General features: G+C 42.7%; 1 protein-coding gene across 1 annotated transcript in view; it reads left to right on the top strand.

Annotated features, from left to right (window-relative positions):
• The first annotated feature begins 7,059 nt into the window (after positions 1-7,059).
• Positions 7,060-14,781, top strand: part of LOC121579186 (serine/threonine-protein phosphatase 2A 55 kDa regulatory subunit B beta isoform) — a 107,184-nt gene continuing 99,462 nt past the window's right edge. Inside the window, exon 1 of the mRNA XM_041893552.2 lies at positions 7,060-7,402. Within this exon, the coding sequence (XP_041749486.1) occupies positions 7,324-7,402 (79 nt within the window). The 5' untranslated portion in view covers positions 7,060-7,323. The remainder of the gene's footprint in view (positions 7,403-14,781) is intronic.

The following is a 14,781-nucleotide window of genomic DNA, read 5'->3' as shown; positions in this document are numbered from 1 at the left end:
GCCACCCATGATTCACCAAATTATATTTTGAAGGAGGAAACAAAGTACTTTAAGCATATGTTTTCGTTTCAGTCGCCTCCATCTCCTCTAACTGAAGCTAATTGTAGAGATTTTTTTTCTATTTATAATGTAAAATGAACAGCTATACAGAAAGACTCACGTGAAGGTGAAATTACAGAGGAGGAACTTCTGGATGCAATTAAATACTTTAAGTCCGGGAAAACTACAAGGTTGGATGGCATAACAGTCGAGGTATACCAAACCTTTTTTGATATACTCAGACGACCGTTATTAGCATGTTTTAACCACTCCTATGTAAACGGTAGATTATCAGACACTCAAGAAGAAGGTCTGATTTCATTATTACTGAAACAGGATACAATTGGAAAATATAAAGATCAAGTCCATTTAAAAAATTGGAGGCCCCTTACACTTCAGTGTTGTGATGCAAAAATTCTAGCAAAATGTATAGCGCATAGAATTAAAAAAGGTATTGTCGGACATTATTCATTCTAATCAGACAGGTTTTTTACATGGAAGATACATTGGAGATAATATAAGGCAAGTGCTGGAAACAATAGAACACTATGAAAAATCTGGGAAACCAGGGCTGCTATTCATAGCAGACTTCGAAAAGGCATTTGATAAAGTACGACTGGGGTTTATATATAAATGCCTGGAGCATTTCAATTTTGGAGAATCTCTTATAAATTGAGTTAAAATCATGTATAGTAACCCTAGGTGTAAAATAGTAAATAATGGCTATTTCTCAGAAAGTTTTAAACTGTCAAGAGGAGTGAAACAAGGTTGTCCACTATCGGCATATCTATTTATTATGCCCATCGAGATGTTAGCTATTAAAATCAGATCCAACAATAATATCAAGGGATTAGAAATCCAGGGCTTAAAAACAAAGGTGTCATTGTACGCTGATGATTCATGTTTTCTTTTAAATCCACAACTTGAATCCCTCCACAGCCTCATAGAAGATCTAGAAACATTTTCTAACCTCTCTGGATTACAACCAAATTATGATAAATGTACTATATTACGTATTGGATCACTAAAAAATAAAAAATGTACATTACCATGTAGTTTACCAATAAAATGGTCTGATGGTGATGTGGATATACTCGGAATACGTATCCCAAATGAAATAGATGATCTCACACCAATACATTTTAATAGAAAGTTAGCAAAAATAGATAAGATCTTGCTACCATGGAAAGGTAAATACCTGTCTATTTGTGGGAAAATCACCCTGATTAACTCTTTAGTATTATCCCAGTTTACCTATTTGTTTATGGTCTTGCCTACGCCTAGTGAACAGTTTTTTAAATTATATGAGAAAAAAATATTCCAATTTATTTGGAACGGCAAGCCAGACAAAATTAAACAGGCCTATTTATATAATGAATATGAATTCGGAGGACAGAAATTATTAAATATTAAAGCATTAGACCTATCACTAAAAGCTTCAGTCATACAAAAGTTATACTTAAATCCGAACTGGTTCTCTAGCAAATTAGTAAGATCGTATCACCCAATGTTCAAGAATGGCCTTTTCCCTTTATTCAGATTACAACCTCTCACTTTCAGTTATTTGAAAAGGAAATAATCTCCCAAATATCACTATTTCTAAAACAAGCCATAGAAAGTTGGTTGCAATTTCAATTTAATCTTCCAGAAACGACAGAACAAATAATGCAACAAATATTGTGGTTAAACTCAAATATACTAATTGATAAAAAAAACTATTTTTTTGGACAAAATAAATAAATAAGGTATAATCTTCGTAAATGATCTCATCGGTAGGACTGGTGGAGTCATGTCGCACATGCAGCTAACAAAAACAAATGGAAATGTCTGCTCTACCCAAAATTACAACCAAATAATTGCAGCATTACCACAAAAATGGAAGAGGAAAGTGGAAGGGGGAAAAAGTAAGGAACTTGTATGTCGGCCTTGCATTAAAGAACATAATTGGTTAAAGAAAACTGTGATAAATAAAAAAGTATACCAGTTTCATTTAAGGACCAAACGATTGACAGCCGTCCCATATAGATTGCAAAACAGTTGGGAAGAGATTTTTTACGTACCAATTCCATGGCATAGTGTTTATGAACTGATACGCAAAACGACGCCGGATTCAAAACTTAGATTTTTCAATTTAAATTGTATGCACTCTGGATAAGAGCGTCTGCTAAATGACTAAAATGTCAAAAAATTGCAACCAATAGAATGTTATTTATATGGGGGATACAATCTTCCCAGCTCTGCAGAAATTGCTGCGAAGAGACAGAATCATTAGATCATTTGTTTTGGTACTGTCCATTTGTAGCTTGTTTCTGGACACAGGTCCAGGAATGGCTAAAGGATTGCAATATTTACCTGGAGCTAACCCTGCAGATAGCATTACTGGGTGATCTGAAAAGTCATAGTCAATCGATCAATAATATAATATTACTTTTAGCAAAAATGTTTATTTTCAATTTACAATCTGTAGAAACAATGAGAATAGAAAGGTTCAGAACTTTTGTAAAACATCACAGTACAGTTGAAAAATATATGGCAAATAGAAATCCAATATGGATGGTGTTAAGAGATAGATGGGTGGTGTTGAATGGAGTTGAAGGATGGGACTAAAAACTACTAACAACAACCAATAACAACAAGATAACTAATAATGTAAGCATACTGTGTCCATAATAAGCATAATAAGTATATAGGTTATAGGTTGAGAGCTTTTGTGAAAGAGCACAGTTAGAAAGATATGGTATGGCATATAGAAGCAAACCGGATGGACATCATGAAAATGATCGGAGAGGTTGAGGGTAGTGGAAGTTCAGGAGTAAAAACAAACAAAATAGAATTATTGTAAAATTGACTGTGTCTATAAAATGTATATAGTATGTATAAGCTGGAAGTAGAGACCTAAGCGTTGTTGTTAACTAGTTTACTCCAATTAGGGAAGGGGTGGTGGGGTTGGAAGATAATAAAGGGAAAAATATTTTTTTAAAGGATGTGTATGTGTATGTATGTGTATGTATGTGTATGTGTGTATGTATATATATATATATTTGCAAGGGAAAAAAACATATGGGGGATTGGAAGTGATGCAGACAATTACATTGATGGAAGTTACAATCTATCTGCAATATTAAAGCTGATCTACCCCCTAAAAAAAAAAAGAACAAAAAGTAAAAAATATTAAAAAAAATAAATAAATAGAGAGCTAGACACTTTATTATATGCTCCGTTGGAAACATTCCTTCATTTTCTGTGACCGACAAGATTCTGTGTATTCTGTTCACTGTGTGCCGACCACAGTTATAAGTGAATGCAGTTTGTTGTGATTTAATGTTTTGGAAAAAATGACAGAGAAGCTTTTCGGAGAATAACAAGGATACATGTAAAGTGCTCTATGTATGGTCATTGTTTTTAGATTGTCATTAAACAACACTGTGTAATACATTCCTATAAATGTGTGCCTGATACACAACTTTAATGGCTCAGGAGAGAGGCAACCTGCCAGTAGACAGCCTGCTTGTATAACTTCATCAGTAGCTGCCCATATGCTGTGTTTTCAGAGGAGTTCAAACACACAACTCCAGGCATGTTTGAACTAAATAAATTGCATCCCCCCCAAAAAATACATATCTGTGTAACTGCCAATGTAATCTGTCCCATTTACATAGGTGTAAGGTTGGATAGATTGAATAGAGACTAAATTAACACATCATGTCAGGTCTTAAAACCTTAATTTGCCCTTGTACCTTTTAATTTGCTTACAGCAAGTGTGTGTGTGTGAGGCCTACCTGCACACTCGTTAGTCTACACAAGTTAAGTAAACTGAAGGACTGCAATATGGTCTTGGCAGTCCTGATGCCATGTGACCCAGGTCATTAGGCTACTGCAGACTGGAGATTTCACAAGAGTTATCCAGGGATTACCAAGAGCACACACCCAGGCACTCCATGACTTTCACATGGACAATATGCTTACGTTGATAGTCGCTACCTAATGAGTGAAAGCACCATAGGCTAATTATTCTATAAGCCCTTCAGCATCATCATCATTATATGACGTCAGGCCTGAATAAGACGTGATAACAGGTCTGGTTCAGATAAATAGTCTACATTCTCTGTCCAAAAAGGGCTTAGAAACTTTACTGCTGAGACCAATAGAGACCCTCAGTGACAGCAGACAATTCTCAAGCGACCAACAGAGGCAGCATGCTTCCATTGACAGACAGAGCAGGTGCTCCCATAGAGATAGATAGAGAAGTCTAGTGCCCAAGTTTTAGCATGAGCAGCGCCATTAAGGACTTAACATTTTTGTATTTTAGTCAACTGGGTGGGACTTCCTATGGGTTAAGGAAGGATCAAATGAGTCTATCTAGGTCATCAGGAGGGATCAGCCAATGAATTATACTCGTGAGCAAACATTCCATAACTGCAGGTGGCAGTAAATCGCAAACCTTGGCTTTACACCTGTTTAAACAACACACTCTAGGTGGCACTATGCACCCTTTCAGTTTTGTTTCCTAACTAATAGAAGTAGTAGAAGAAGAAAATGGACTACTTCAAAATGGAGATGGCCTCAATGGCGCTGCCCTTTCCCCCTTTCCCATGCTCTCACAGATGCCATAGTGAGACAGATACAATAATAATACAATGGCGTAATGTCAATCTAAGTCTATGAGTGCTCCCCAGCCTCCCCTAAAATAATAATCCTAATGCATCTGTCCTCCTCCCTCCATCAAACCCCTCCCTCCAGGGGTGGATCGGCCACCTGGCAATTCTGGCAAATGCCTGATAGTCTGGACAATTTGTTAGTTGGTTGGGCTGGTCAAAATGGACATAGTTTTAGATGGAAATAGAAAAAGAAAAGAAAAAGGGCCTGTTAACTTCTCTGTCAAACTAATCTATAATGAGCCTTTGGCTGGTCAGTGGGCAACGGTCGGCCCCCCCTACCAAGATGGGTCGGCCCTGTTTTCTGATAGGCTGAGCTGAGGTCACGCAAACTCACATTCAGAGTCCAACGCGGCATCAGCAAAGAGACCTGCTCCCACTCAGTTAGACAGCCAAGATCATGGATGGTACAAAAACAGAAAGGGTGCCTGTAAACGCAGAAAGACCACATTCTTACATTGTCACTTCACTCAAAATGTCCTATTTTTTGGGCCGGGTAAAACCATGATTTGGTCAAACAGTAAAGTGCATTATCCTGTAATTAAAGTGTCTGCCCCTGTGCCTGCCCCTGAACCCCGGCCCTGCCCCTGCTCCTGCCCCTGAACCCCGGCCCTGCCCCTGCTCCTGCCCCTGAACCCCGGCCCTGCCCCTGCTCCTGCCCCTGAACCCCGGCCCTGCCCCTGCTCCTGCCCCTGAACCCCGGCCCTGCCCCTGCTCCTGCCCCTGAACCCCGGCCCTGCCCCTGCTCCTGCCCCTGAACCCCGGCCCTGCCCCTGCTCCTGCCCCTGAACCCCGGCCCTGCCCCTGCTCCTGCCCCTGAACCCCGGCCCTGCCCCTGCTCCTGCCCCTGAACCCCGGCCCTGCCCCTGCTCCTGCCCCTGCCCCTGTGCCTGTTTCGCTGGGGCCTGCTGCTATGATGAGCAAGCCACTCCCCCATGCGCTCAAGAGAAAAATTTGTTTTGATTGTATAACATTTCAAAATGCAATTGCGGGAAAAACACAGCTTTGGAAGCTTCGTCAAGCTTGTCCCTGTCAAAGAAAAGAGGGTCTCAGCTCTCTGTAGGTATAATCTTTATTTCTCAATACTCAATATTCAGCTCAATAGTAACTATTTTACAACCAAGATATTTGATATGGCTTTGAGATATGGAGCAACGCACTAGCCATTGTGAGGGTATACGCCTATTTAGGTATTTAGAGTTAGCAATCTAGTTCATGTGTTTTGAGTTTCACTTCCTCAGGTGTTGAACCCCAAATTAATTAGCCTATGATATTAATGCACTTAAAGATGTAATTGAATCTCTATTGAACAAAAAAACATTGGAATTTCTGGAGTCCTATTTTGACAGTAAAATATAGCAAAGTCTAATTGTCAACACAAAATTCATGACAATCACTGGATTAGGTTGCACATTAAAATATCTTGAATCATGCATTTCTGCTTGGACGTGTTAGATGAAACAACTTATCTATTGAATATCTCAGTAGTCTACTATTACACTTCTTAATTAATAAAGCACTATGAATTACTTTATCAGGTGACTAGGCCTACTCATGATTTGGGTCCGACCAAATCATGGGCTGGTGCCACCAACTGTAAAGGTTAGTGAGACCAGGAGAACATGTTAGTCTGGAGCCCTGTAACGGTAGTTAACACTTAGGGTAGGTGTTGATTCAGGGGAACACATATGACAGGCACACATTTTTAATATATATCCTAAGTCGTTAGCTTGGCTTTTATAACGTATAAGTCTTAAGCAGACAGACAGACAGACAGACAGACAGACAGACAGACAGACAGACAGGCAGACAGGCAGACAGGCAGGCAGGCAGGCAGGCAGGCAGACAGCCAACCAGACAGACAGACAGACAGGCAGGCAGGCAGACAGAGAACAAGAAGAAGCACAGAGTGACAGCAGAGAAGATGCTGAGACAGACAGACAGCACAACAGGGTGGCAAACAAAATGGCTAGAGCAGAGGCACAGTTATGGTGGTGAGTTTACATTTTAGTCATTTAGCAGATGCACTTGTCCAGAGCAAATTACAGGAGCAATTAGGGTTAAGTGCCTTGCTCAAGGGCACAACGGCAGATTTTTCACCTAGTCAACTCGGGGATTCAAACCAGCAAACTTTTGGTTACTGGCCCAACGCTTTTAACCACTAGGCTACCTGTTGCCCTAAACAGTGGTGTTTTTGTGTTGTTACATATTGTATTTGTTTTAAACATGAGCTGGTTAAAAAAGAGGAGGAAGACCATGTCTCGCCAGTCATTGGTACAGTGAAATGGGCTGGTGTCGATAAAATGCCAGGTCCGAATTATCTTCCCAGTCCGCCCCTACCGTCATAGCAGCGGACTCCAGCAAAAATAACATTCTCGTGTCCTGCTGGCGACTAGGGGGAAGAACCATGGTTTATGAGAGTAGCATAGCGCGCGGAGACCTCTCCTCTCTTCCTGCTAGGTTAGCGCTGAAGTAAGGATTCTCTTGTATATAAACCGAGAAAAAGTAATGCCGAAGACCATGACCTCTCTCCAGCGCTCAGTTTTTTCTGGTTTTGTCAGTGCAGTCGGTGTAGAGTAGCCTACGATGTGGACTTGATAGTGATGCGCAGCCAACAACAACAAAAAATATGAAATGCTTCTCCCGGTACCTGCCTTACCTCTTCAGACCCTCGAGCACCATCCTCTCCTCCAGCTGTCACACGGAAGGTAGGCTACCGACCTGTAATGTTATTGCATGTGTGTGTGTGTGTGTGCGCGCGCGCTTTTCTGTGGGTACTGGGCAACCAGCAGCAGGTTAGGTCAGTTCGAGAGCCGTCGTACATGCATTTATAGAAGAGGTTGACTGGGACGGAACAGAGCATATCATCCTGCTCTCTGCCGTTTATCTTTCTAGGCGAAACAGCCATAGTCAGATTGACATTTCAGGCGGTGTGAGGTCGGGAGGGACCGCTGTGGAATTGGCTGGGTTTCCTTTGTAGGCCTATATTTGCATAATTAATGAATCTGCAGCAGCTTGTGTAAGGTGTACGAACTTTCAAGACAGGACATACAACCTTTCTCTCTCAGCCAAAGCTGAACAGAGTAGCTACTCTACTATGGTGGCAATAAACTGCCTGTAACACTGGATGCTGTTAAAAAAGATGAGAGACAAGCATGTGCCTTTTCCTCAGTCCAACATGGTGGTCAAGGACAGACCATGACAACCAAAACAACTAAGACTTCATAAGAGCCCATTCATTAGGCAACAATACACGTTCCTAATATTGAGTTGCACCCCCTCCCCTTGCCCTCAGAACAGCCTCAATTGGTCGGGGCATGGGTGTCGAAAGCGTTCGATTGTGGACTCCAATGCTTCCCACAGTTGTGTCCCATACACAAAAATGTATGCACGCATGACTGTAAGTCGCTTTGGATAAAAGCGTCTGCTAAATGGCATATTATTATTATTATAAGTTGGATGTCCTTTGGGTGGTGGTGGACCATTCTTGAAACACACTGGAAACTTTTGAGAGTGAAAAATCCAGCAGTGTTGCAGTTCTTGACACAAACTGGTGCGCCTGGCACCTACTACCATACCCCATTCAAAGGCACTTACATTTTTTGTCTTGCCCATTTCACCCTCTGAATGGCACACATACACAATCCATGTCTGAATTATCTCAAGGCTTAAAAAAATAATTATTTAACCTGACTCCCCCCCTTCATCTAAACTGATTGAAGTGGATTTAATAAGTGACATCAAAAAGGGATCATAGCGTTCACATGTATTCACCAGTCTATGTCATGGAAAGAGCAGGTGCTCCTAATATTTTGTATACTCGGTATATATGGTAATACAAGGTTCCTGCTTTTACTTTAAACTACTGAAATATTGATGTGTACTTTATTTAAGAGAGAGGTTTGACATAAGGCCATCTCACTAAGCCTATGTTATCTCACTAAGCTTATGTCACCTCACTAGGCATATGTCGTCTCACTAAGCTTATGTCACCTCACTAGGCCTATGTTATCTCACTAAGCTTATGTCACCTCACTAGGACTATGTTATCTCACAAAGCTTATGTCACCTCACTAGGCCTATGTCGTCTCACAAAGCTTATGTCACCTCACTAGGCCTATGTTATCTCACAAAGCTTATGTCACCTCACTAGGCCTATGTCATCTCACAAAGCTTATGTCACCTCACTAGGCCTATGTCATCTCACAAAGCTTATGTCACCTCACTAGGCTTATGTCGTCTCACAAAGCTTATGTCACCTCACTAGGCCTATGTTATCTCACAAAGCTTATGTCACCTCACTAGGCCTATGTCGTCTCACAAAGCTTATGTCACCTCACTAGGCCTATGTCATCTCACAACCCTTATGTCACCTCACTAGGCTTATGCCATCTCACAAAGCTTATGTCACCTCACTAGGCCTATGTCATCTCACAAAGCTTATGTCACCTCACTAGGCCTATGTCATCTCACAAAGCTTATGTCACCTCACTAGGCCTATGTCGTCTCACAAAGCTTATGTCACCTCACTAGGCTTATGTCATCTCACAAAGCTTATGTCACCTCACTAGGCCTATGTCATCTCACAAAGCTTATGTCACCTCACTAGGCCTATGTCAAAACTAGCCTACTGTAAATAATACAACAAATGAATTTTGTAGAATTGTTGTAATTAGTTTATTGACATAGTATGTCTCATTAACATGTATCCATGTTTGTTATATATTAAAAGTGTCTGATTATTGAATTATACATTATTACAGCTATTGAATAAAACAGTGTGTGGCTCATCAATCTGGTGAGAGTTGCCAGCTGTAGGGGGTGTGGCCTTCTCTGCTCTGGCTGCATAGAGACAGGACATATTGACCTCTCTCTGTATGTAATGAAAACCATGCCCCTCCTCAACCACTGACAGCTCTTGACTGAGTTGAGTGGCAGGTAAGCGGAGTGTTCCAGTATTATCCCACAAGCCTTAGGACTGTACAGCAGACAGTCTCCTGTTTGTGATGATGAAGTTGTAGGTCATGTGAAGAATAGTGAGGTCAAGACTGAGAACCAGGAAGTGTGAAGTACCCTAGCATTATATCCTGAAGGAGAAGCACAGTGCATAAGTTAACACATGTTTGGTTAGAATGTATAGGACCCTCGACCTTGGCATCACATCTCCCTCATACATACGCCTCCTTGAGTGACATGCTACAGCACTGAGAGGGGACAAAATGGAGGTATGACAGCACTGAGAGGGGACAAAATGGAGGTATGACAGCACTGAGAGGGGACAAAATGGAGGTATGACAGCACTGAGAGGGGACAAAATGGAGGTATGACAGCACTGAGAGGGGAGAGGCTATACGGACACTCCTGGTGCCCAAATTGATGACGTATGTCGCGCAGCTGAGAGTCGAGTGTGGAGACGAATGGATTTAGTTCAGTCAGTCGTCCTGTTGAGCCCTTTCCAGCTTATGCTGGCTAGCTGGCAACAACAGCAGCATCACTTTCTTTTACAAGTTAGGGTTAGGCCTGGGTGACAGCTAAAGCACATTTATTTTAGTGGTTTTCACCGAAAATGTACTACGGCATTAACGTCTACATAATGGAGCTGGGGTTGGAACTGGGAATGGGGCTGGAGCTGGGGCCAGGGCTGGAGCTGGGACCTGGAGCTGGAGCTGGGGCCAGGGCTGGAGCTGGGACCTGGAGCTGGAGCTGGGGCCAGGGCTGGAGCTGGGGCCTGGGCTGGGACCTGGAGCTGGGACCTGGAGCCAGGGTCACCACTGGAGTGTGAGCTTTGGTTGTGAGGTGTTGTTTAGTCTTTTATTTCTTTATTTAGACATGTTGACAGGAAAACATCTCTTGTGATGCACCCTCTTATTTTCAAGTGGGCCCTATAAAAAAATAAATAAAAACGGAATTAAACGCTAAAGTAGTGCTCAGAGTGCGTGCAGGCGTGTGTGTGGAGGGGGTGTTACACAAACTGAAGTGAAGTGTGAACTGAGTTCAGCCAAGCAGAGATAACATGTTAGTGTGGCCTCTACATGTTGTAAATAGCTTATTGATGGAGTGCCTCAGAGTGACATGTGTGTATTGGCTGATAGCCATGGCTGGGGGTTGGAGGTAGTCTAGTAGTGTTGTTGATCTATTGATGGTGCTCTTTCCGTGTGACTGTGTTCAGCCTCATTTATAAAACAGCTCATCACATGTACAGTACCCTCAGACTATATAGGCCATTTTCTACTCATTGCATTTAATCATTCACAAATCCATCAGAATAAACCACGTTCAAAGGCTCTCGACAAAGGCTGCTAAAATTGTGAATAATGTTGGGACAAAGGCTCAGAAAGGAGTTTGTTGTGATTTCCATGGGTTAAATGTGTGGGCCTGCACCTCCCAGGGGGCTGACGTCATCACATCTAGCTTCTGTGGAACCAGTTGGTGACATCAGTTGTGCAGCTGGGGCATTTAGCCTATTTCACCCTGGCTGGGAGAGGGCAGTGCAGCACTTGAGAATTATAAAGCTACAGACTCACATACACACACACAGACACACACACACACACACACACACAGACACAACCACACACACACACACACAGACACAACCACACACACACACACACACACAGACACAACCACACACTCCATTTGGCAAATCAGATCATGACTTCGTACTCCTGCTTCATGTTTTTTTAGTCTATTCTATTAAAACTTTATTTAACTAGGCAAGTCAGTTAAGAACAAATTCTTATTTACAATGACGGCCTACCAAGAGGCAAAAGGCCTGCTGCGGGGACGGGGTCTGGGATTAAAAATAAAAATGTAGGACAAAACACCCATCCCGACAAGAGAGACATCACAACAATACATACCTACGACAACAACACAGCATGGCAGCAACACATGACAACACAGCATGGTAGCAACACCACATGACAACAATACGGTAGCAACACAACATGGCAGCAGTACAACATGGTAGCAGCACAAACATGGTACAAACATTATTGTGGGCGGCAGGTAGCTTAGTGGGTAAGAGCGTTGTGCCAGTAACCGAAAGGTCGCTGGTTCTAATCCCCGAGCCGACTAGGTGAAAAATTTGTCAATGTGCCCTTGAGCAAGGCACTTAACCCTAATTGCTCCTGTAAGTCGCTCTGGATAAGAGCGTCTGCTAAATGACCAAAAATAAAATAAAAATAATTATTGGGCACAGACAACAGCACAAAGAGACAACAATACATCACGCGAAGCAGCCACAAGTGTCAGTAAGAGTGTTTACAAGCAGAAACTCAATCCGGAAGTACCCATGACTCGCTCCGTTGGGAAATGGTCACCAGAATCAGAGAATATGCTACAGGACTGCTTTGCTAGTGCTGATTGGAATATGTTTAGAGACTCCGCTTATAACATTGACGAGCTAACCACCTCCCTCACCGGCTTCATTAGAAAATGTATTGACAGCGCTGTCCCCACGGTGAGGTTTCGTGCTTCCCCAATCAAAAGCCCTGGATTAACATTGAGGTTGCCGCTAAACTAAAGGACAGAGCTACCGCACACAGAGCTATCGTAGACAACCCTGGGGCTACGGCTGAAGACAGGAAGTACAAGAAGTCCCGCTATGACCTCAGCAGAGTCATCAAATGAGCAAAAGGACAATATAGGAATAAGGTGGAATCATATTACACAGGCTCCGTCGCCCGCCGCATGTGGCAGGGGCTACAGTCCATTACGGATTACAAAGGAAGACCCAGCCATGATCTGCCCAACGATTCCGCTCTACCAGACAAACTCAATGCATTTTATGCACGCTTTGACAACAACAACATTGTGCCGGGTGTGAGGGCCATCACCGACCCAGAGGTTTGGGTGATTTCGCTCTCCGAGGCCCACGTGAGGAACATATTTTAATCAGCTCAATACCAGCAAATCCTCGGGGCCCGACGGTATTCCAGGGCGTGTTCTCAGATCATGCGCAGAACAGCTGGCAAGCATATAATGGCTTGCGAAAGTATTCACCCCCCTTGGCATTTTTCCTATTTTGTTGCCTTACAACCTGGAATTAAAATGGATTTTTTTGGGGGTTTGTATCATTTCATTTACACACCATGCCTACCACTTTGAATATGCAAAATATTTTTTTGTGTTAAACAAACAAGAAGTAAGACAGAACTTGAGCGTGCAGAACTATTCTCCCCCCAAAGTCAATACTTTGTAGAGCCACCTTTTGCAGCAATTACAGCTGCAAGTCTCTTGGGGTATGTTTCTATAAGCTTGGCACATCTAGCCACTGGGATATTTGCCCATTCTTCAAGGCAAAACTGCTCAAGCTCCTTCAAGTTGGATGGGTTCCGCTGGTGTACAGCAATCTTTAAGTCATACCACAGATTCTCAATTGGATTGAGGTCTGGGCTTTGACTAGGCCCTTCCAAGACATTTAAATATTTCCCCTTAAACCACTCGAGTGTTGCTTTAGCAGTATGCTTAGGGTCATTGTCCTGCTGGAAGGTGAACCTCCGTCCCAGTCTCAAATCTCTGGGAGACTGAAACAGGTTTCCCTCAAGAATTTCCCTGTATTTAGCGCCATCCATCATTCCTTCAATTCGGACCAGTTTCCCAGCCCCTGCCGATGAAAAACATCCCCACAGCATGATGCTGCCACCACCATGCTTCACTGTGGGGATGGTGTTCTCGAGGTGATGAGAGGTGTTGGGTTTGCGCCAGACATAGCGTTTTCCTTGATGGCCAAAAAGCTAAATTTGAGTCTCATTTGACCAGAGTACCTTCTTTCATATGTTTGGGGAGTCTCCCACATGCCCTTTGGCGAACACCAAATGTGTTTGGTTATTTGTTTCTTTAAACAATGGCTTTTTTCTGGCCACTCTTCCGTAAAGCCCAGCTCTGTGGAGTGTACGGCTTAAAGTGTTCCTATGGACAGATACTCCAATCTCCGCTGTGGAGCTTTGCAGCTCCTTCAGGGTTATCTTTGGTCTCTTTGTTGCCTCTGATTAATGCTCTCCTTGCCTGGTCCGTGAGTTTTGGTGGGCAGCCCTCTCTTGGCAGGTTTGTTGTGGTGCCATATTCTTTCCATTTTTTAATAATGGATTTAATGGTGCTCCGTGGGATGTTAAAAGTTTCTGATATTTATTTATTTATAACCCAACCCTGATCTGTACATCTCCACAACTTTGTCCCTGACCTGTTTGGAGAGCTCCTTGGTATTCATGGTGCAACTTGCTTGGTGGTGCCCCTTGCTTAGTGGTGTTGCAGACTCTGGGGCCTTTCAGAACAGGTGTATATATATACTGAGATCATGTGACACTTAGATTGCACACAGGTGGACTTTATTTAACTAATTATGTGACATCTGAAGGTAATTGGCTGCACTAGATCTTATTTAGGGGCTTCATAGCAAAGGGGGGGAATACATATGCACGCAACACTTTTCCGTTATTAATTTTTTAGAATTTTTTGAAACAAGTTATTTTTTTCACTTCACCAATTTGGACAATTTTGTGTATGTCGAGCTCCCTGCCATCCAGGACATACACACATATATATACAGTGGGGAGAACAAGTATTTGATACACTGCCGATTTTGCAGGTTTTCCTACTTACAAAGCATGTAGAGGTCTGTAATCCATGACGGCGTAGTGTGTTACTAATGGTTTTCTTTGAGACTGTGGTCCCAGCTCTCTTCAGGTCATTGACCAGGTCCTGCCGTGTAGTTCTGGGCTGATCCCTCACCTTCCTCATGATCATTGATGACCCACGAGGTGAGATCTTGCATGGAGCCCCAGACCGAGGGTGATTGACCGTCATCTTGAACTTCTTCCATTTTCTAATAATTGCGCCAACAGTTGTTGCCTTCTCACCAAGCTGCTTGCCTATTGTCCTGTAGCCCATCCCAGCCTTGTGCAGGTCTACAATTTTATCCCTGATGTCCTTACACAGCTCTCTGGTCTTGGCCATTGTGGAGAGGTTGGAGTCTGTTTGATTGAGTGTGTGGACAGGTGTCTTTTATACAGGTAACGAGTTCAAACAGGTGCAGTTAATACAGGTAATGAGTGGAGAACAGGAGGGCTTCTTAAAGAAAAAC

This window comes from Coregonus clupeaformis, chromosome 13 (genome assembly GCF_020615455.1).
Source record: "Coregonus clupeaformis isolate EN_2021a chromosome 13, ASM2061545v1, whole genome shotgun sequence".
NCBI lineage: Eukaryota > Metazoa > Chordata > Actinopteri > Salmoniformes > Salmonidae > Coregonus > Coregonus clupeaformis.
This window is presented reverse-complemented; position numbering and strand designations above follow the sequence as displayed.